The sequence below is a fragment of the Herpailurus yagouaroundi genome, unplaced genomic scaffold, assembly GCF_014898765.1.
Source record: "Herpailurus yagouaroundi ecotype Mexico unplaced genomic scaffold, PumYag 100, whole genome shotgun sequence".
Taxonomy (NCBI): domain Eukaryota; kingdom Metazoa; phylum Chordata; class Mammalia; order Carnivora; family Felidae; genus Herpailurus; species Herpailurus yagouaroundi.
The window spans coordinates 59,599,826-59,624,113 of record NW_024412391.1 but is presented as its reverse complement, the minus strand read 5'-3'; the positions used below and the strand labels follow the sequence as shown (position 1 = coordinate 59,624,113).

General features: G+C 40.3%; 1 protein-coding gene across 2 annotated transcripts in view; it reads left to right on the top strand.

The window, feature by feature from the left end:
- The window catches only part of UMAD1 (UBAP1-MVB12-associated (UMA) domain containing 1), a 221,144-nt gene that overhangs the window by 12,933 nt on the left and 183,923 nt on the right, over positions 1-24,288 (top strand). The window contains exon 2 of one of the 2 annotated variants that reach the window (XM_040472576.1): positions 8,988-9,078. In XM_040472576.1, the coding sequence (XP_040328510.1) occupies positions 8,997-9,078 (82 nt within the window). In that variant the 5' untranslated portion in view covers positions 8,988-8,996. Of the gene's footprint in view, positions 1-8,987; positions 9,079-11,130; positions 11,225-24,288 lie in introns of those variants that run through there. The other variant, XM_040472577.1, reaches the window with a different exon arrangement.

Sequence of the window (24,288 nt, the reverse complement as noted above, 5' to 3'; positions counted from 1 at the left end):
AGAAAAATGCAATTACCACAGAAAAACTATAAAGTGAATATAAACTGGCCATGCATCCTGGTAGCAGCAACGATTAGGTTTGGTATATATTTTTCCGTATTTTTGTTTTCTAAGAATAAACATGCCTGTCTCCTCTCCGCACACAAAATAGAAATTACTTTCATAATTAACAAGCCTGTTCTTTTTTTTTAAGAAACAAGAAAAACTACAGAAAGGATATAAGTAGTATAAAACAAATACAGTAAAGAGACATACTGTAAAGAATATACAAAAAAGATGCTAAAACAGATTATTAAAGAACTACAAGTAAATCATATCAGCTAAAATGACATATTAAAAAGCTGCTTGAGGTCTATTCAGCTAGAAGGTTCTCTAAGGACTGGGCCAGATGGAGCAGCAGTAGGTAACCCCAGCCTCCTGGGCCCATTCACAGGTGTTAACAGGGGACCTTCAGACTGAGGTGGCTTTAGATCTTCAGGAGAGAGCTTTCTAGATGCTTTGAGATCCTCTCCACGGGGGAGAGATGAGCCAGCCACAGCTTCAGCCTGGTCCTGTGTTTGTTTGTAGTGGTTACTGTTATTGTTGTTTTAGCCTTGCCCATAACAGCCAGTGCAAATTGGACTCCAGGCTTTACTAGTTCAAAACCTTCAAAAGCTTTTTCCCCTGGTTCCTGACTCAAGCCCTCACAAGCCTTGTTTGGGTGAAGGGCTCCTCCTCGCGGCTCCCTGGGCATCTCTCCCCTTCCCTCCCTCCTTTTCTCAAGGCGCCTGTGGGAGCCCGGGCCCACGCTCTCTTCAAACTCCTTCTGTCTCACAGGAGGCTGGCTTCATGCGTACTTAGCTGCTTGGCATTTGAATTTACCACCCCCGGGTTGTGCTGAAGAGGTCAGTCATTTCTGCAGTTTTGAAACGTGAAACAATATAGTCGAGTTAACATCTAAGTCCTGATAAGACAGCCAAGTATGTTTTTGAAAATTTCAAGTAAAGGGAGGGTACACATCACTTTGGTGATAATTACGGGGATGTGTTTTCATAGTATAATTGGAGATCTTAAGAGATCATGATCTTAGTCCCTGAACTTTTACATTTTTCTGTTTGTAGTAACACTGATGTTCCTGATTTTAGCTACCACTTACATGCTTAAGTGCTACATGCTCCCTTTCTCTGGGGCACTAGGTCCTGTTTTCCCGACTGCATTTTACATATTTACATTTGTACCAGTCGCTGGTTCCCTACATCTGACTTGTCTGAAATGGAATTTCAGAAAACATTCTGTTTTCTTCTTTTAAAATGAGCTTCCCTTTCCTACTTTTCTTATTCTATCACTTTTTTCAGTCTGTCAGGCTTGAACTTCCAGTCCCCTTGTATTAATTCCTTTCCCTCTGTGTTTTGTAGAGTCCAGAGTCCCTAGGCCCTGCTCCATAGTTCTGCACATCCCTTCTTTTTCATTCAGATGTCTCCTGTCCTAATCCATTCCCTTCTTGCTGCAACTTTCTAGCTTTTTAACTCCATGCTCTCAATCAGCCTCTTCAGCATATCAGTTTAAACTTAATCTTTCTGAGACACTAATTTCCTCAAGATCCTAGACTGTACAGTAACATTAAACAAACACTGATATGCCACTCCGGATAGTCTAACATTTTCTTAACTTTTCAGCCCTTTCAGTCATTTGTCTCTACCTTTCTTTTGCAGTCTTGATTTCTTGATGTCTTTTTTTTTTTTGCAGTCTTGATTTCTGCTGCTTATCTACATGCCTTTGTTGAGGTCACTCCCTTTGCTGTCCTCTAAACACACTGTGCTCTTTGTTCATCATGACCCTTCTTACAGGAAAGGCCTTCCTTCTTCTTGTTTGTGTCTGTACCGTACCCGGCAGGTGAAGTTGGGAGTCAAGGCTACCTATTTGTGAAGTCCAGCAGGGTTCTTGTAATTCTCACTGATCCTTTTGGAATCCTTCCGGAGCAAATATGAAGAAAAAACTGTGTGTGTGTGTGTGTGTGTGTGTGTGTGTGTGTGTGTGTGTGTGTGCGCGCGCGCGCAGGCTTCCATACAGGTATCCCCTGCGTTTTGAAAGTTCATATTATGCATGCTGCTGTTGCTCTTGCGAAAGACCTACCTTAGTACTCATTTTCGCTAACTTGAAACAAATCTGAAGAGGATTTTTCACTGCTATGAGAAAAAGAGAAAAGTGAAAATATGTTCAGTGTTTGTTTACTATGGGCTATTCTAGAGACAGTGTGCACTCTAAGCAGCGAGAGTGACCCTGCCGAGCTCCTTGCCTGGGCACTACACTCAGAATCGCAGCATCAAGCCCACCAGAGCTCTGAACTGAGTCCGTGAGCATCTGGGTTTCATCTGCATTTATTCTGTGTGTGCCTTAGCAAGATGTATCCTAAGGTATCCAAAAAAAGCCCAAGAGAGGTTATCTTAGGGTCTGGGAATGTTGAAAAAAATTTTCCATGTAAATTAATGGCAATGGCTTCTTCACTTTGTGCCATTTTGGCTTATGAAAGGTTTCATAGAAACACTCTACTTTCAGATAGCAGGGGAAACTTGTATGTTATTATTATTACAGTTAAATGGCTGTTGTTGATCAGTCACAGATAGGAACTGTAGTCTATTTGATGTATTTACATTATTTAGAAGTCTGTTGAAATGGAAAGAAGATCATCAGATTGAGAAAACCATGTTGCCTTAATCTTTTGTCATGGGTAATATTACTTAAAAGTCATGGGTAAGACTTAAAATAATAGGAAAAAATAAATACATTACCTACCCTGCCCTGTGCCCCTTCAGAACAATGGGGTCTGCCTTGCCTGGTGATCAGGCTAGCCCTTTTATATGCAGTCTCTGTATACCATTAGAAGTGAAGACACTGTCCTTTTATTTTTCAGTCCTGTGTGAATGCACAGAGAAAAGAAGCATTTTGCTTTTTACACAAAGACTATCTGTAACACACACACACACAGTGGTTTAAGTGATTTGAGATGATTTTCCACATCATTGTGAACTGAACGTTTATATGACATCTAGAATATTGTGCTAATAATGAATTTTTAAAATAGTATTATTGAGGTATTTTATAAACATACAATAAATTGCACATATTGAGAGTGTCCAGTGTGATGAGTTTTGAGTTCTGTTGGTACCCCTCAGACCATCCCTGTGATCACCATAATGGACATATTCATCACCCCCAGAGTTTCCTTATGCTTCTTTATAACCCCTCCTTCCTCTCCCCCTTCCCTGTATGTCCCCATTCCCCAGGAAATCACTGATCTGCTTTCCATCACTACACATTAGTTTGCATTTTCTAGAAGTTCATATAAATGGAATCATACAATATGAACTCTTTTTTCTGGCTTCTTTCACTCAGCTTATCATTATTATTATGATTATGTTGAGATTTATGCATGTTGTAGCATATCTTAGGACTTCGTTCCATTTTATTGCTAAATAGTAATAGGGATATGCCACCATTCAGCCATTTATCTGGTTTTGGGCATTTGTGTTGTTTCCAGGTTTTGGCTGTTACTAAAAACGCTGTATGACTTTTGTGGACACGTGTGGACATATGTTTCCAGCTCTCTTAGGTAAATACCTGGAAGTAGAGAGTCTGGGTCATATGCTAGGTGTGTGTTTATGTTAGCACGGCAAGCCTTTTAAAAAGTTTTAAATATTTGAATAAGTACATAGTGGTATTTCGCTGAGATTTTAACGTGCATTTGTCTAATGACTAAGGACGTTGAACATCTTTTCGTGTGATTGTGTGCCATCTTTGGTGAAGTGTCTGTTCATATCTTTTGCCCACTTTTTACTGAGTTGTTTTCTCGTCACTGAGTTTTAAGAGTTCTATATGTTTTCCAGATACATGTTCTTTAACTGATATGTGACTTGCAAGTATTTTCTCCCAGTCTGTGACTTGGGCAAGTGAATTCTTTGTCCCCCATCTCTATCAAGTAGCTCCAGGGTTCCCCTGTTTGAGAACTAGGAGACATTCACTCTGGCGTGGATCCCAGCTCAGCCAGGTAACAATGCTGCTGCTGGCTCCTGAGGGATTTTTAATTATAAATGTTGGTATTTTTCCTGTTTATGAGTGTAAAGTTCACTTATTATAGACAATTCTTAAAATATTCAAAATTGTAAGGAAGGAAATGAGACCAGAATATACTTGGGAAGTCCGAGCAGAAGCCCAACTGTGAAGGCCACGTCCATCAGAAGCATGAGTGCTTAGGGTTTACCATAAACTCCACTTGGGGCAGCAGGACCATTACCAGCTTCCTCCGCTTGGGGATTAGGGCTCTTAAATTACTCTCATTTTTGCTGTGGATGGCCTCAGAAATGTGGTGGGCTGAGGCTGCAGTGTTTGTTCGTCCGGGATAGAAGTTGAATGCTTGTGTCTGCAACGCTCAGTCAGTATCTGGCCTAAGCACTTAATAAATGTTTATAAAATAGAAAGTAAATGAAGTTCTTGAAGTTAGATGTTGTGGAATTAGTAAATGTCTTTTGAACCTAGAGCTGAGCAAGGCTTGGGAAAGAAGAGATGGATAAAGATAGAAATGGAATTAATGAAATGGATGTGACTAATATTGGGAGCCGTTATATTAAAGTCCAACACAAGCCTCCTAAGTGTGAAGGGCTCCTTGTCCGTGGGGCTTTGTTGATGAAAAACTTTAAGTGTTGGTTCCGAGAGGACTTGGTTTAAAATTCTAGTTGTGCTGTTTAGCGGCCACATAAACCTGGACCAATGCTTAATCTACTTCAGTTCTTCTGCTTACACGTTGTGAATACTTGGGTGTGCATGGCGAGATGTCTCTGAGTTACAGGATAGCATACGTAAGACATGCTGGTATAGTGACTGACTCTGTAGGAGCTCAGTAAATGTTAGTAGGGTTTTAGTTACTCCTCTTTTCCTCCCTCGTTTCTAGTCTTAAGCAAGACAACTCAATCTGGCTGCTGGAGTGGGGACCTACCTGTGTATTTCAGTGATAGGAAAAAATATCATGTGATAAAGATAATTTGATTGTACATCATGGTGTCCAGGGGCATAGTCTTTTCGTGCATGGAGTGATTTCTATAAAGATACATGGATGGACTGACTTTAGATACTTGTGGAATGAAGAATTATTAGTGCCAGCAGTACTGTTCATCATAAAAGGGAATCCCAAGACTCGTATTGTAAAATTGGAACGTGATTTTCACGTGAAAACATCCTGAGGAGGGAGTTGAGTGGTGGTCACATTGGTGGAGTGATGGGTGTGAGGGTAATTGGTACTTTCGTAAGAATTTTAGAGCTGTTTCAGATGAATATTTGTAGCAAACTATTCTTTGCTGCCATTCTGAGCTCTTTCATACTGTCTCTGCTTCCTTTCTCTTACTGATTCTTCTGTTTCTTCCCTGCCTGGAAGTTTCTTGACTCTTGGAACCTAAGTCATCCCTTCTTTTCTGATGTTTATAATGTTCTAAAAGAAGGGGCTATAATATTATGATCGCCAATCAGTCATACTAACAACAAACTGATGCAGCCTGTATATAGTTTAAATTCATTGTTTTGGGTCATGAAAAACTTAAATGCTTCACTTAAGTTATAACTGCTGTACAAAATACTTTAATTAAAAAAAGATTCTTCGGGCTCCTGGGTGGCTCAGTCGGTTAAGCATTTGACTTCGGCTCAGGTCATGATCTCACGGTTTGTAAGCCCTGCATCGGGCTCTGTGCTGACAGCTCGGAGCCTAGACCCTGCTTCCGTGTCTCCCTCTCTCTCTGCCCCTCCCCTGCTTGCACTCTCTCTCCCTCTGAAAAATAAATAAACATTAAAAAAACATTAAAAAAAATAAAAGGAGATTCTTGCACTACCGGAGTTTGGTCTGGGTTTTGTAATAATATAGTTAAACTTTTGGGGGTTGAGACTGACTTACCAGAACCACTTTTGTAATTTCCACGTTCGTTCCATTTCTGTTTTGTGGCCAGACACAAAAAGTGTTGGAAATTTGAGTCCTTCTGTTAGAAGGCTTATCTTTATATGTTAGAACAGGAACCACTTTTTAAAGGGCTTCTCTTTCTCTGTGTTCGCAAACCTCCTTGCTGTAGCACCCCAGTGATGCAGTGAACTAAGCAAGCCACATGGCCATACCTACCTCCAAGGAGGGAAGTAAACTGTAGTCCTAGGGCTCCATAAGGCAGAGAGTTGTGGTCATCACATGTAACAGCTCTTCTCATTGTAGGCAAAATAACTCACCCCTCCCCAAGGGCAGGAACCCAAATTGCCCCATTCAGTCATAGCAGTGCTTGAAGTCCCTTATCGTCCCCTCAGGCCCTCTTGTGCCATCTCTTGGTCTGGAGAATTCCTGAATTAAGAAGACCTGTCCCTTATGTCCCCTCCCACTCTGGTGGAACTGGGAAACACCCTGCCCAAACCACTCCCATTCAGAAAGGGGAGGAACTGGAGATACGCAACTGTCATGGAGTGGTAGCAATTCTGAAATCCCACTGAGCAGGCTTTTGGGGGGGAAGCCCACCTTGGTTTGGAGGATGTTCATTAATTATGCCCAGATTCTGCTTCCCGGGAGAGGCTCCCAATCCGTTGTTCTCTCTTTTTTTTTCCTTTTCCATTAACTTCCTTGGCTCCCACTGAAGTGGGCCCTAGAGAATAGGCTGTCTTTGGGGGTTGAGCAGTTTTCTCTGGCAGCTTCCTGTCTATAGGGTTGTCCTAAAAATCCAGTAGTCATAGTCCTGTTTTAATCCAGACTAGTAGTAGTCATTTTGGCCACACAGCTCTCAAAAATTTTGTTGGCTTCCCAGCTTGATTCCAATCAGCTTCATGTGTCAATAGCCAGACCTACAATTTTTGCTAGAGATCTCTCAGATTTGCTACATTTCTCATCTTTTTCACCCCACATGTGCCTCCTCCCTTTAATTATTTGAGGGTACCTTTTTTCTGCCAACCTTCAGCTGAAGACTTATCCTCTTCGTCTGTTTTTCCTGAAACATTTTATCCCAAGTGAAGGAATTTACTATGTGCCACATTGATCCACATTGAGGTTTAATATCAGGTGTAGCCATTGTGTCCTCTTGATTTGATCCTGACCCAGTGTTGATTTTTAATCAGCTGTTCTTTCAGAGGCCTTCTCCGCTTCATTTTCAACTGCTTGGGGTTGGGAAGTCAGTTGCCTTTTCCAGTCTGTCAAGCCTTTGAATCTGAGCTCTCTTTTCTTACATTCCTGCTTGTAAACCAACCAGTTCCTTTCTGATCCCGTTTTCTTCCCCGCACAGGTTTCTCTTGATCTTACTCAGTTGTTCTTAGCATGTCCCTCTTTGTCTTTTCATCTTCTGCATTTGCTTTGCATCTAACCTCGTTTTTTCACCAGTTCCACACAAGCCGTATCTCCTTGTCCTCTGCTGAGGGTGCCACACTATCTCCAGACCTTTCTTTTGGACCCGTCACTATATCCAGTAAGCATTTTCTTTGAGGATTTCAGAGGCTGTTCCTTTTCTTTTACTGAACTGTTTTCTTTATCACATGCCTTGTCTTTTACTTCTCCAGTTTTTTTTTTAATTTTTATTTTTATCCTTTTTAATTAAAAAAAATTCTTTTTAATCTTTATTTATTTTTGAGAGAATGAGAGAGAGACAGAGTGAGGGCAGGGGAGGAACAGAGAGAGAGGGAGACACAGAATCCGAAGCAGGCTTCAGGCTCCGAGCTGTCAGCACAGAGCCCAACGCGGGGCTCGAACCCATGAACCGCGAGATCATGACCTGAGCCAAAGTCAGATGCTTAACCGACTGAGCCACCCAGGAGCCCCTTTCTTCTCCAGTTTTTATTCCTTTAAGATTTTTTTTAATGTTTATTTTTGAGACAGAGAGAAACAGAGCATGAGTTGGCATAGGGGCATAGTGAGAGGGAAACACAGAATCTCAAGCAGTCTCCAGGCTCTAAGCTGTCAGCAAAGAGCCTGAAGCGGGGCTTGAACCCACCAACCGTGAGATCATGACCTGAGCCGAAGTCAGACGCTTAACCGACTGAGCCACCCAGGAGCCCCAGTTTTTATTTCTTTAAAAGTGAACTTGGCCAAATATGTTTTCTGTCAACAAATCGGCTCCTTTACCGTCCACCCAGGTCTGCAGCTAAGGGTGTGTCGACCTCCACAAACCCCAGTACACTTCTCAGTTTCTAGAAGGCCTTTGCTCAGATAGGATCTTTATTTGCCCTCCCTGCTTGATTTTCTGGTATGGGTAGAATATTTGAAAACTAAAGTGTGGAGCACTTACTGCCAGCAGGACTTCCTTTCTTTGCTGTTACATTGCTTTGCTTATAGGGACTGTCCTCAGAATGTGATGTGTCCTCCTGCGTTCCCTTCAGCTTCTTTCCCAGTTGTTTTCTAGGAGTCGGTGTCCTCCCTGAGTGTAAAGAGGAAAGACGTGCGCACGCGCGTGTGTGTGTGTTGGGGGCAGCACACAGTCTTGCCAACACAAAGATCTGCATTGATGGGAATTTAAAGTTGGTTGCAGTGGATACAATCCTGAGTGTCTGAAGCAAGTAACTAACTGTAGATGATGTGTGAAGTGCCTTCCTTTCTTTTTTTAGGTGGCCTCAGTTTTATGAACCTGGCATGACAAGAAGCCTGGACAAGTTTTTGTTTCGTTTACTTTTTCTTTTCCCATTCCAGTGTCTGATTTATAGTTAGTGAGATCGTTCCATATCCTAGGGTTACCTGTTGATTTTAGTTTTACGTATAATAATTTCTTGGGTTATTTCCTGCATGTTCAGAAATTGAGAGAGGTTGCATGATTCAAGGCACGTGTGGTTTGGAACTGGAAGTCTGTGCCCCTTAATTTCTCTTTTTGTCTTCTGACACCAAGAGAGGGCTTATGTTTTTAAGACTGGTAATGGAATTCCTTAAAGTAATCATTGTGATATATTTATGTTTGGCATTTTACTAAGACTTTTACAGTTTGCTCTGAATCTGACATTGCGTGGTGTTTCTGTTTCAGATAGCAGCAATGTTTCACTTCTTCAGAAAGTCTCCGGAATCTAAAAAGCCCACAGTACCAGAGACAGAAGCCGATGGATTTGTCCTTTTAGGTGAGCCTTTTACAGAAACAAAATCATAATTGGATGAGTTATTGTTCCTTTAAAAGTTTACTTTGAAATTATGTGATTGATTTTTAATTCTCACTAATACCTGAATTAATTTACGTATATGAAATCTATAAAAATAAAGCTCCCCAGTCACTTAGAATATTTTGGTCAAGTCACACTCTTCTTATATATTACTTTGGCTGCATCCTTCAAATTATATGTGTAAAAATCGTCTCTTTTTTTTCTATCTGATAAGCTGGTCAACCTTTTTAGTTGCAAAAAACCAAAAGTCTTGAAGGATCCTTGATAAAGTCAAGTTCTGTTTTATAAGTAGCAGCAAACCTCGCCTCTTAAATTAGCATCTGAAATTAAATTAGGCATCCAATAAATCATTTACTGAATGAAGTATACTTTTTAAATCGAAATATGTTACATAGTGTCTCCTAAATGTTTGTTAAGATTGGTTTATTTTCTATTATAAAATTGATACCTGCAGTTATTACTATTTTGGAGGCTTTAAAAAAATTTCTTTCAAACAAATACTATGCTCTTTCCAAGGCGAATTCTGAAAAATAACATTTCCTTCGTGTGTCGTGTGTCTTTCCCCTGAGGAAGAGACTTGCAGTCTTTGTATAGTTCTTCCCAGAAGTTCTGTCCCCAGGGGTGATGAGCTAAAACCCAGTGTTCCCACGTAACTCACATCCTCTCCCACTCTGGACTTCCTCCCGCCAAATTCTGCTTTTTTCCCTGAGAGGAGTTGCATGAACTCATAGGGTATTTGCTCCCTGGGATGTTTCTCAGGTATCTCTCTTTCCAGATTCTGGTTTCCTTCCTCTTAGGATCTCTGTCTTGGCCCAGTCAGACCAGGGTCCCCTTCCATGGACAAATGCTTCACATGTCTTGAAAAGTGGAGGTTGGTGCCTTGGATTTAAAGGTGATCTTGAATTTTCAGCTTCGGCCCTCTCAGAGCTGGGTTCATGCCATGCCTCTTTCTCCACACTTCCAAGTTTGGGTGGGTAGGTCTCTGCCTCTTCAGCCCTTCTCTTTAGGATCTGGTCTTTCACAGAAAGGACACGAGCGTTTCACCCATCTGGCCCTCTTCCATTTCTAGGCCTTAATCTCTGGAAGACCAGATTACAGTTTTTCTTGCGGCTAAATGTTACCTGTGAATGTCCCATCTTTGACACAGTCAAGTTCTGTCAGGCCAGGATCTGCAGTGCTGGCAGATTCCCCTTCCCTTGTGGCAGTTTTTCTGAATCTGCTGCCTATGTCCTAGGACAGGGGCAATAATTTGGGTGCTCAGCATTGTTTTCTCTCTGTCCTGTCCACATCCCCTGTGCCTGAGGCAAAATAGTGAGGCATTGTTTGACCAGGGCCAGTGGTTTTTCTGGGGAACTTTCTGATGGGTATAAACTGGGGTCCCATGCACATGACCGCTCCTCTGGCCCTTCTTATCGCATCAAGAATTTATGCCTCAGCTTCCAGGTCCGAACTGGCTCCATCAGTCCCAACTTCTGTTCCTTGAAAGCTGCCAGTGTTGCTTCCCTCTTACCTCCTGAATTAGCCTCACTAACTAAACCTCAGGGATGCCTCTGGTCTGCTTCTTTAAGCATTTCACACAAAACTCTTCTCTCAGAAATGTGCTTCAACAAAGCCTGGTTTTCCAAACTCTGTTCTGTGTTTCTCTGTAGTCTTAACACATGTGCAGAGAGCTTTGCTGTTTTCTCTTGTATCGTGTTTAGAAATCAACATTACTCTTTTTGTAATCAAATAGTCATTTAAAGGATGTGAGTGTATGGGGCGCCTGGGTGGCGCAGTCGGTTAAGCGTCCGACTTCAGCCAGGTCACGATCTCGCGGTCCGTGAGTTCGAGCCCCGCGTCGGGCTCTGGGCGGATGGCTCAGAGCCTGGAGCCTGTTTCCGATTCTGTGTCTCCCTCTCTCTCTGCCCCTCCCCCGTTCATGCTCCGTCTCTCTCTGTCCCAAAAATAAATAAAAACGTTGAAAAAAAAATAATAAAGGATGTGAGTGTAGTACACAGACATCTTTGTGAGCAGGTGCAACTTTTAATGCTCTTCATATATCTTCTTCACCTGTCTGGTGAAGCACCTGAAATTGCTGTGTGGCCTGCGACATTGCAGCATTTCAGAGGTAAGTTTTAACCACAGCTGAAAACCCCCTGCTGCTGGTCCTTCTAAAATCCCCACTGTCTGGTAGCTCAAAGCATATGGATGCTTCAGTTGTAGCTAGCCCAACACAGGCCTAGTTTCCAGTGTCTTCTGCCTCAGTGGCTGAAGCTTATCTGCTGTGGACCTTTCCTCTTCTAGAAGAGACGCTGGTTTGTGAAGTAGTTTTTAGCCGAGCCTCGGAAGACACAGAAACTTTCAGATTTGCTAATTCGTGAGGGAATTTCCAGCACTTTATTACCCTCATCTGCTCTCATGTTCTAGCTGCTCCCTCTGATACACCTAAGCTCTGAGGGGGCACTTTCCCAAAAGCTGACATGCCGTGTTTGGAGGGTGCTTTCCCCAGGACCATCTTGGACTGAGTTGGGTGGGTTTTGTCCCTGCACCGTACCTCACCTGTAACGTTAGTGTCCCTGGCAGTCATGGTGAGGAATCACTTCCGTCATCGTTCCAGGGCAGTGATGTAATTTGAAGTCAGCTGGTGGTCACCGTCTTTCAAATGACCCAAGCCAGACGAGTCCCCTAGATGTCTGCTGAGGCTTTCTTCTCCTTCAGTGTCCTTGAGTGCTGAGCCCGTCTCGAGGTGCAAAGCTCTACCCCTTCACCACCCTCCATGAAAAATCCCTGTGTGCCTACTATCTTGTGAGCTTAGTTACTCTCCTGAAGTTGTGAGGATGTCAGCCAGCGTCAGCCTTGGCTCTCTCTTCCTGTGTCTTCTTTCTCTTCTCATTGATCACACCACCTCCCTTCTTTCTCAGGAACACCTCAGAGACACTGCAGTGAAGGGCAGATGAGATCCTGACTCGAGCCAGACTTGTTGGCTCTGTATCCTGGCTCTACAGTTTGCCAGAGTCTCCATTACAGGGGAGGCAGAAATTCTCCTCTCTCCTCTCAGGGTCTGCGCCTGAGCCTGAGACGTAAATACACAAAGGGCAGATGAACAGGAGAGAAGCATACAGGCTTTTATGTGTACACAGGAGCCCCCCTCCCCCAAGAAAATGAAGACCTAAAGAAATGGCAAAACCCATGTGTTCATGTACCGGGTTGAACAAAGAGGCCACTGTGGAAAAGTAGATTGTGTGGGGAGACTCAAGGAAGATAAGAGTTATTTTAACAGGGTCTGTTTGTACAGAGTTCTCTTGGCCTTGACTCTCCACCTCTGGTGATAAGAATGCTTCTTTCCTCCTGGCATCTTCTAGAGGGGGGCTTTATCTCCTGCTTTCGGGAAGGAAAGGAGAGGTCAGAGCGCCCTCCTTGCACCTGCTATTTTTCAAGTGCCTTTAGCTCAAAATAATCCTTATGCTGAAGCACCATATTTTGGGGTGGTATATTTGCCACCCTCCGCTGTTTGGGGCAAGTTATATAACTTCTGGAGGTGAGAGGGTGTTGAGAAAATGAGCGTGATACCGGTATGAACCCCATAGGGTTATTGAGAGGATTAATGGGTTAATATGTATAAAATACTTAGAACAAGTCTCTGGATGAAATGATAGTATTATATCCACATACAGGTGAGGACTGAACTTTTCTGGGTTCTTCCAGCTAACGTAGAGCAGATCTGGGATTAGTCCAGGCAACCTTACTTTAGAACCTAATCCTCTTAACCACCAAGCTATCCATCTTTTTTTTTTTTTTTTTTTTATGTCATATTATCATTTTAAATTTTAAGACATTAATGACGTTTTAAGCTCTTTAAAAATTTTTTTACATTGTATTCCTTCGTGTTTCAAAGAGAAAGTGTTCTGTTTCTTTGTTTTTGCTTTTTTTTAAATGTTTGTTTATTTTTGAGAGAGAGAGAGATGGTGTATGTGTGGGAGGAGCAGAGAGAGAGAGGGAGACACGGAATCAGAAGCAGACCCCAGGCTCCCAGCTGTGAGCCCAGAGCCTGACGTGGTGCTCGAAATTACGAACTACGAGATCACGACCCGAGTCAAAGTCGAACGCTTAACTGACTGAGCTAACCCGGTGCCCCATCTTTGTTTTTGCTTTTTAAGTAAAAGAGGGTTGGTATATCATAAAATTTGGCTAATTTTGCTACCCCAAACTTTTCACTTTAAACTATTTAAAATATTGCAGAAAACTGTAATCTCTTTAATGAGGTTGAGGTTGGAGGATGGTATACATTATGCAGTTAATAAAAAAATACATCAGCAGTTAGGGACCTAGTTGATTTGACTGGTAAAGGTTAGGACAGATTATTAGGAATACAGTAGGTTGTCTTTGCTAAATTTTTTTTTTATTTATTATTTTTGAGAGAGAGAGAAAGCACATAAGTAGGGAAGGGGCAGAGGGAGAGAAGGGGATAGAGGGTCTGAAGCAGGCTCCATGCTGACAGCAGAGCGTGTGATGTGGGGCTTGAACTTACAGACTGTGAGATCATGACCTGGGCCAAAGCTGGACTCTTAACCGACTGAGCCACTCAGGTGCCCCTAGTAGGTTGTCTTTTTTTTTTTTTAATTTTTTTTTTCAACGTTTTTTATTTTATTTTGGGGACAGAGGGAGACAGAGCATGAACGGGGGAGGGGCAGAGAGAGAGGGAGACACAGAATCGGAAGCAGGCTCCAGGCTCTGAGCCATCAGCCCAGAGCCTGACGCGGGGCTCGAACTCACGGACCGCGAGATCGTGACCTGGCTGAAGTCGGACGCTTAACCGACTGCGCCACCCAGGCACCCCGTAGGTTGTCTTTAAAAACAGAGTGGTGAGGGGCATCTGGGTGGTTCAGTTGGTTGAGCATCCGACTTCGGCTCAGGTCATGATCTCACAGTTTGTGGGTTCGAGCTCCACGTTGGGCTCTGTGCTGACAGCTCAGAGCTTGGAGCCTACTTCAGATTCTGTGTCTCCTCTCTCTGTCTCTCCCCTGCTCATGCTGTCTCTATCTCTCAAGAATAAATAAACATTAAAAAACAAAACAAAACAAAAAACAGAGTGGTGAGGGGCACCTAGGTGGCTCAGTTGGGTAAGTGGGTTAAGTATCCAACTCTTGATTGGCTCAGGTCATGATCTCACAGTCACGACATTGGGTCCCCTTACCAGGCTCTGTGCTGGGCACAGGGCCTGCTTAAGATTCTTTCTCTCCCTCTTCCTTTGCCCCTACCTCATGCACTGGCGCTCTCTCAAAAAAAAAAAAAAAAAAAAAAAAAAAGGAGTGGTAACCTCTTTTTTTTTTAAGCCGATTTGTTCCACTAACTTGCGCTTTTTTATCATGCGATTATACACTGACAAATGTAATACCTACTTTAGTTTCAGTGCATACTGTGTGAAATATTTTGGAAAACGTCAAATAGGTCAAATGGTAGATATGAAATGCTGTTATTAACATGTTTCAGATTTGGCTCACATATATTTTGGTTATTTCTTGGTCCTCATGTGCAGTAGACACATTGCAGGAAAATAAATATATACGATGGGTTTTGTTGTATTTGGGAAGTGATAAGACTAAGTGAAGACTGAGAAACAGTTGTATTTATGGCAACAACTTACCAATATGGAGTCTACAGAATTTTTTAGATTATCATTGTATGTAGTCTTTATACATTTTTCTAAAACGGTCAGAGTAAATTATGTTGTTAGAGGTGTAAATTATCTCTCTTTTCCCACTTGAGAGGACCTTTTACCCTGGGAAGGCCTTCCTGCTTAACACAAATAGGTTTCAGGTGACAATTACTAGATGGCATTGCTGAAGTCATTACCCCATACTTGAAATTTTGGGTCCAAGCAGAGCCTAGGCACTTTGTTGATAATAGGAATATCTGGGTTGTTCGTATACAATTAGCTCACTTTTGGACAGAAAGAAAGCTTTCTCCCTGTTAAGGTTTCCAAAGCGTTTAGGCTTTGTAAAATGTCGAGTGTGCTGAATAAGAAAAAGGGGAGAAAAAAGCCTCGTAGAAAAACATCCTTTCCCTTGTAACCAGTTCCTATTCACATAAGAAGGTAATAGCTATTCGTTCATTCAGTAATGAAGTTGAAGTAATCCTCCAGGGTACTCATTTTACACAAAAACAAATTGCAGTTTTCATTTGCATCACTGGGTGGCGATTTTTCTTAGTTTTATACTACTGTTTAAAACCCTAGCAAGCGTGGTACTATTTGTAATTACCAGGATTTTCTTGTGTTATGACATGTTTAATTGTAATTTTAAGACATTATCTTTAAGTTGATTACAAATTTACTACTGTAGTGTGCAACCTCATAGTTATTTTAAATTAAGGAAAAGGGTATCTGTTGCCTAGATGTTGGCATATAATTCCTTCTGAAACTAAGACAAAGGCATGAATTGGCTTATTATGTTATAGCAAAAAGAAGGAAAAAGAACAGCAATTTAAAAAAAAAACCCATGGAATCGGAAATGAAAAGGAATAATTTAGATTATTGTTGTTATGTTCACTAACATTGTTGACCAGTATTGAGTAGAACTTTGGAGCAGGCAGAATGAAACGGGGCAAATACTACCATGGAGATTGAAGAAATTGGGTTATAGTGCAACTGACATTCAGCATATGCAGGTGCTTCTGAAAGTAGGGCATAAGGACCTGTGGTCTCCTTTAAACTAATTATTTTGTAAAACTGAATTGAGAATCAGAGTTTAGTAATTTAGCAGCTTGGATTTCATCCTTTCAATATTGATATTGCGATGTGTAACTGAGTCTCACCTAGTGTTTTCCAGTTGAAATGATAAATCAGAATTTGAAACATGTGGGTTATTTTTAAGATTGACCCCTACTGAATTCCTCATTCTCAGAATCATTCAAACCATGCATACATGCTAAAGCTAAACTATTCCGTTTTCATATGGAATGTTTACATGATCTCTTTGCCTCAATGTTCCTTCCTTTATTCAAAAGTGGAAATATAGCTGTGTATGATAAAAATTTACATTCCAAGGAATGAGGGACAGTAAGTCACTTTGCTTTGTCTAGGCCTGAAGGCTTTAATTAAAACAACAAAGACAAAAACTAAACAGATTTTTAGAGTGTGCTTCCTATTTTTATTCTCTGTTCTTCAAACAGAAGTATACCAAATCTTACAAAAAAAAAGAGTGTTTATGGATTAAAAAAGCAACTGATCATATTAATACCTCTTTACCCATGTATCATGATATCCAGAAAAACTCAGATTACACACAACTCTGTGTGTCTAGTGGTAGAATTGACAGAATTGTCACATTCCCTGGTTCCTAATTCTGGTTCATCTGTTCATCTGGTGGCACTTGAGAGCTGAAAGTGTTCAGGCAAGGCTGTCCTGTGTGGGGTGTACTGCCCCGCCTTGTCTCCTTGACTGCGCAGATTAGAAGGAACTTTTTAGGGCAAAGGAGAGGAGTTGACCATACTGAGAAGCAGAACTGAGCCCTCTGTTTCATTACAATTAATTGAGAGAAAGTCATTCACATACTCGGGCTCAGCAATGTCAATTGGATGACCTGTCTCTCTAACTCCATGCTGACCCTCCTGTGCATCAGGGGGCACTTTGAAAATATACTGGTGCTGGGGCCTCCAGAATCCCTGCATTCTGGTTAGATAGGCCTGGGGTTTGGCCCAGACATGAGGTTGTTTTTTTTTTTTTTTTTTAGAGTTTCCCAGACAGTTCCAGCATACACGCAGGGCTGAGAACCACCGCAGTTCACTCTCTGTAATTTAGTAATTGTATGCCATGAAACACTTTGAAAAAGACCTCATAAAAATATAGAGTTACAGCTTCTCTTCCACCGTACTTGAGCCATAAACAAACAAACAAAAAGCAAATAAAACCACAAAGTCTGGGTTAAACACACTTCCTTTCAAACATCAAATAGATAAAGAAACAGAAAGCTTTGAGTTTCTTAAAGCAATATATCTGGAACCTTAATTTTTTTTTTTTAATCAGTGAAACAATTGGGAAGCGTTTTATTAACTTAATTATACAAATGTCAGTTCCAGGTGGCCTCTAACTCTTTTTGTCTTCAGCCATAAGGTACATCTGTTTGACAGATTAACACCTATACACTCACCAGAGCAACTCCAAGGTACTTTTTCTTTGAACTAAACACTTCAGGTAGTCATATTTTTAGTATAGCTATTCGGGGCTCATTACCTGCTTTACTATGGTGCTGTTTCCTGGAGGGCATTTAGTATGATACCAGTAGGGAGAAAATGTAAGTGTGCACACCATATTCCATAAATGAGTTTCCTCTCGTGTTTCCTTCCAGGCTTTCCTAGTGCTATATCTTCCACATTTGAGACTAACTGAAAAATTGTGATGAGTACTTTTATATTTTAACTTAAAAGTTTATTTTTATTTCATCCTGCTAAGGACATAAAGTACAAGGATGAGAATCGAAGTAGAATGTACAGTGTGAACATTGCACTTCATACTGGTAAAAATTCAGATGGGGTTGGAAGACCTAAATATTGTCTTTCTGGCAATCTTAATAATAAGACAGTATTCTTTTGTGTTTTAGTGGTTATCGTACTCGGCGTCAGTTTTTTCCCTTTGAATGTGACCAAAGCCTATTATGAAGGAGAGGGTTCTTACTTAGGATTACACATTAATCTTCATAAATGTGAATTTCTGAAAAATGTATCTTCTTCCTTTATTATATCATGACAGAATTATGGTGTTATCTCAGAATAGCGTTATCAAATAAACTAAGCCACAAGTGAAACCTCTTAAATTTGTGTGATGGAGTCTTATTGTAGTGATCACTAAGTCAACATGCTTGAGGACTTTGTCTGTCGCAGGTGCTCTGCTCTTTGTTAAAAATGCTACAGATTCCTGGGCCTGACCCATACTTAGTGAAACACAATCTTTGGAGCCATAGCCCAAGAATCCGCATTTAAAAAAGCAATGCACGTGGCATTTCTATGACAAAAGAGACAAGAATATACAATGGGGGAAAAGACAAATGATGCTGGGAAAACTGGACAGCTACATGCAAAAGAATGAAACTGAACCACTTTCTGATACCATACACAGAAATGAACTCAAAATAAATCAAAGACCTAAATGTGATACCTGAAACTATAAAACTTCTGGAAGAGAACATAGGAAGTAATTTCTCTGACATCGGCTGTAGAAACATCTTTCTAGATGTCTCCTGAGGCAAGGGAAACAAAAGCGAAAATAAACTGTTAGGACTACACCAAAATAAAAAGGCAAACTAATGAATGGGAGAAAATGTTTCCAAATGAGATATCTGGTAAGGGGTTAATATTCAAAACATATAAGGAACTTATACAATTCAACACCAAAAAAACCCCAAATAATCCAATTAAAAAATGGACAGAGGACTTAAATAGACATTTTTTCCAAAGAAGACATACACATGGCCAACAGACACATAAAAAGATGCTCCTAAAAATAAGGGGTCAGAATGGCTAAAATAAAAAAGACAAGAAATAACAAGTGTTGGCAAGGATGTGGAGGAAAAGGAACCCTCATGCACCGGTGGTGGGAATGCAAACTGGTGCAGCCACTGTGGAAAACAATATGGAGGTTTTCCACAAAAAATCAAAAATAGAATTACCATTTGATTCAATAATTCCACCACTGGGTATTTATCCAGAGAGTACGAGAGCACTAATTCGAAGGGATATATATTCCCCTATGGTTACTGCAGCATTATTTACAATATGCAAATTATGGATGCAGCCCAAGTATCCATTGATAAAGAAGGGAATGTGTATGCACACACACAATGGAATATTATTCAGCTGTAAAAACGAATCTTGCCATTTGCAACATGTGGATGGATGTAGAGAGTGTAATGCTAAGTGAAATAAGTCAGAGAAAGACAACTAACACTCTGTGATCTCATTCATGTGGAATTTAAGAAACAAAGCAAATTGGGGTACCTGAGTGGCACAGTTGGTTAGAGCATCTGACTCTAGGTCATGATCTCACAGTTTGTGGGATTGAGCCGCCTGATGAACCCCATGGTGACAGCATGGAACCTGCTTGGGATTCTCTCCCTCTCTCTCTGCTTCTTCTCCACTTGCACTGTCTCTTAAAATAAATAAACTTGAAAGAAAGAAAGAAAGAAAAAGAAAGAAAGAAAGAAAGAGGAAGGGAGGAAGGAAGGAAGAAAAGAAAGAAAGAAAGAAAGAAAGAAAGAAAGAAAGCAAGCAAGCAAGCAAGCAAGCAAGCTCCGACTCTTAATTGTAGAGGACAAAGTGATGATTGCCAGAGGGAGGGTGGGTGGGGAGATGGCTGAAGTACAGAAAGCGGATTAAGAGTACACTTGATGACCTGAGTAATATATGGAACTTTTTGAATCAGTATATTGTATACTTGAAACTAATACAGTACTGTATGTCAACTATACTGGAATTTTAAAAAATTTCTGCTACACTGTGGTCATCAGTTAGGTTATAAACTGATCAATATCTTACAATCGTTATTTTCATTAGAAAGTCATGCTTTTATGATTAATTTTACATGTATTTTATATATACATACAAACACGTACATACATTAATTGTATTTTTTTTTCCAACATTTATTTATTTTTGGGACAGAGAGAGACAGAGCATGAACGGGGGAGGGGCAGAGAGAGAGGGAGACACAGAACTGGAAACAGGCTCCAGGCTCTGAGCCATCAGCCCAGAGCCCGACGCGGGGCTCGAACTCGCGGACCGCGAGATCGTGACCTGGCTGAAGTCGGACGCTTAACCGACTGCGCCACCCAGGTGCCCCCATTAATTGTATTTTTAATGAGAAGTATTAAGTATACTAAAGCCTTATGTTATAGTGTTAGTGACTTAAAGGAGTCATTGTTCTGAAAATTTTCAGTATTCTAAGTCACATAACTGAGTTCTCAACTTATGGAATGATTTATTTTTATTTCTGGCATCTATTATTTCCTGATGTACAAGGCGAAAATAAGCTTGGCAGCACCAGAGGAAAACTGTAACCCTTAAAATAGTTTGTTGATGGATTGGTTGAAAGAGTTGATAACTATGATAACCAGCCATTGTCTGTTGGTCTCCCTATGTTAGGGGTTCTTAGCCATGATGACTTTAGGGGGCTGAGCGGAGTGGTCTGTAAACCTCCTGAACTTATAGGCAAAATTTTGTATTTACATTTTTCTGAGAAGGGTCTTTGCATTTCGTCAGAATCTCAAAGGTCTGTGACCCTTCAAAGGTTAAAGAATCACTTTTGTAGATGTTGCTATGTATACCCATGTTTACAAGCCCCTTGGGTTGTGTGATCTTAGGGTATTTTTATTTTTATTTTCTTTCTTTAATGTTTATTTATTTTTGAGAGAGAGACACAGAGTGCAAGCAGGGGAGGGGCAGAGAGAGAAGGAGACACAGAATCCAAAGCAGGCTCCAGGCCCTGAGTTGTCAGCACAGAGCCCGATGCAGGTCTCGAACCCACAAACCAGGAGATCAACCTGAACCGAGGTCTGACCCTTAACTGACTGAGACTTAGCCCAGACTCCCCAGGTTATTTTTATTTTAATGTCAGAAGTAGCATAGTCATTGTCAGAGATGCATGATATCTCATTGGCCACTTTTACTAGTTTGGCTTCAGAAAATAGAATGACTTTTGAGCTAAAAGAAAATCAGGGAATAATTACTGTAATGTAAGATACATAGTACATGGGATATCTGTAAGGAAGTTACAACCTAAGTGGCAAGACGTACAAAAATAAAAATTAAATAACATTACACACAATAATGTCAGACACCAGGTGTTTGGTAGAATGACTTGTACCATATGCATAGTCCCATACAGTTCATTAGTTGTTGGTGTTTCTCTGTCTTGTCAGTCTGGTGTGAATAAATGTGTATACTTTTCCACTGATGCATTTGGGACATGATACTGCAATTAGTTTTTTCATTCAAAAAACTAAAAGCAGGGAAATGATAATAGATATGAACAGATCCTAAGTTGTGACTGGAGAACTGTTTCACTAGTTGTAGTAAACATCTGATTAGTAATTAGTAACGATAGTTTATTCTTGGTTTGCTTTTGCATGGAGCTCTCACTGTTCTAACTAGGATGTTTTCTGCTCCCAGGCCTGCAGGCCTGTATTTCCTTATGCAGCATGCCCAGCCTGTTTCACTTTGTATCCTGTTCAGTCTCCAGATCTCAGATGAAGTTCTGTCTCGAGGTCTCTACTGTTTCTGGATAGCTTGTCCTTCATCTCATAGTACACCTTTTCTCATCATTTATTTGCTCCCTAATCACATAGTATCTTTTAGTACCTCCTATATCATTGTTTTGTAATGTTATTTAAACTTGCATTTTTCTGAATTTTACCACTTGTATTATAACCTCCTTACAGACGTCTTGTCTGCCGTGTATCTTCCCTAATAGCACAGTGACTTCTATAAAATTTATCTGCAATCTACATATTGTCAACAGGTTTTGGAATGACTTCTAGATCATTTAGTATTTGGTTAGAAAACTTGGTAATGTCTTCTATTAAGATGTTTTTCCAGTGAAAATGCATCTTTGTTGAACTTATGTCACCTGTCACCTGGACTTAAATTATACTAATTTTAGTTATTAATGCAAACTGAATAAGCATTCAGAACAGGTTTGCCTATTCCAAATTTGTTCCCTTTTCTTCCACACTTCTGAGTATTCACTTCCTCTTCGTGGCCCTGTGTTTCAGGAGAGAATGGCTTCATTCTTAGCCCTGGGAGGTCAGTTCTAATGTGTGTAAGCGAGTAAGGGTGGCCCGATCCACCTTGCCAGCAGTTAGTTTCAGAATGGAGACCTATGACATTTCTGCCTGATTGGATGCGAAGGAAAGCTGGCTGAGGGGCTCACAGGCAGTTACTGTAGAGATCTCCAGGCTCTTCCCCTGGCAGCGGTTTCATCTGGATGAAATGTCTGATGAGGTTGCATACATGGGTGCCACCTTTGCTGAGGGGAGGTAGCTCGGGACAGAGATAACATGTTGAAGATGGCAGAATAAAATGAGGAAGCAATTTGGTCCATGATGACATTTTTGAACTGATACATTTACTAGCCTGGGATCTGTCAACCTCTGGACTTCTTCCTAGGTGAGATAGTAGATTCCCTCATTAAAGTTTAAGCCACTTTTAGATACACTTCTGTTATGTGCAGCTGAAAATGGCTGGACTGATGTTTGACAGGTATGTTTGTAATGTCCAGACTTCATAGAGTTTATATATATATAATTTATATTTCTTCATTTGATGTGTATAAAGGAAAAGTTTGCATTTATGCCCTCCAAAACTCAATTTAACAAAACAGTGTATGGGAATAGCCTTGAATTACATTGCAAATGAAATGGATAGGTTGTCAGGGTCACATGTAAACATTTTGAAAGATGTCCCTAATGGCATCAGAAAGGCTGTGCGCATCCTGGATGTTGCTGATGCCCAGGGAGGGCTCTGTTGGTGCTACAAAGCAACAATCATATTGGTGAACAATCATATTAACCATTTGGTGATCAGGAAGCAAGTTTAACATACTAACATAATAGTTTGCTACTTATGTGTAGGCAATTTACCATATCTTAGTTATATTTGAAGAAATTGGTTGGTAGGTTTATTTTTATTTCTTTTAATAAGATTATCATTTTTTTCCAAGTTTTATTTATTTAAGTAATCTCTTTACCCAGTGTGGGGCTTGAACCTGTGACTCCCAGATCAAGAGTTGCATGCTCTTCTGATTGAGCCAGCCAGGTGTCCCTGGTTTGGAAGTTCAGATTGATGTGCAACACATTATAATTTTTCCCACCCAGAGTAATAGGAAATGGGATCCCTGATGCATTTTCTTACAAATTCAATTCTCAGGAATGGATTACTGATACTAAGCAGGAGATACCTGTGCGAATCTGGACCAAGAATTTTACAAAGTCAGCAATCCTGCTAATGATATGTTCTTACACTTAATACAGTCTTAAAGCAGCTCACCTATGTGACTCACATATCTTCATGTGTTATATATTTAGAAACGTACCATTTCCAAAAATGCTGAAGGCAGTAAATGAAATTGTCATCCTTTTTTTAAATGTGGAAATTTGGGGGAAAAATTGAAATGTATATGTTTCTTTTTATCATCCCAAATTTATAGTTTTAAAGTCACTATTTAAAGTTTAAAACCAATTATATGTTATATTTATACTTGAACTGCATGTCAATCATGCTCAGTGTGTCAAATTTTTAAAAAGAGTTTTTAAAGTTAATCTTATTTTTAAACATTTGCATTTTTTAATTATAAATCCAGCTACAATTTATTACATTCTGCTGTTGAAGGGTGGGAATGATGCCATATATAATTACTAGCTGTTGAAGGAGATTTTAGGGATAATTCTAAACAGCCTTATATGTAAATATTTCCTGATTGAGAGTTATATATTCAAAGTACTTTATGTAAATTCTTTTGTTTGCTAAGGAGAGAAAGGAAGGTAAATATAGTATAGAAGCTATTTCAGATAAAATACCAAATTACTGTATGAACCAATTAGAGTAAAAGGATTCCCTTCCTGGTAAGACAGAAATGCCTTTCCAGCCTGTGGGCATCTTTGTATTGCCAAAGGTGGTTTGAATTTACCACCACAAAAATTCAATTGTGATTTCTACCTGTTACTAAAATATGCTAATGAATCTAAGTATATTTTAATATTCTCAGTTCAGATAGACTTAAATGTTTTCTATTCCCTGAAAGAATGCATTTTCTTTCAGCTTCTTTAGGTCTCCAAGTTTACAGGACCTTGAAGCGCATAGGGCTCAGTATGGTACAAACCCATATTTCTCAAGTTGTGTTCTGTGTGCACCTTCATGGAACAGGGCAGGGATGTTACACAGACAAAATTGAATAATGGTGGTCTTTTTACAGTTTGTAGGAAAAAATAACCTGATGGAATTTAAAGTTTTCATTCTGAAAATTTCCTTAACTTCTAGAGAAAACCAGCATTAATTTTACAAGCAGGTATTAGGCCATTAACATGTATGAATAGGAGCAAATGGTAATTAGAGGAATAACTTGCAAACAGACAATTATATTTACTTCTGTGACTGCCTTGCTGTTTGAACATTTGTTAGTCATAGTCATGGTTTTATGTTTTATTT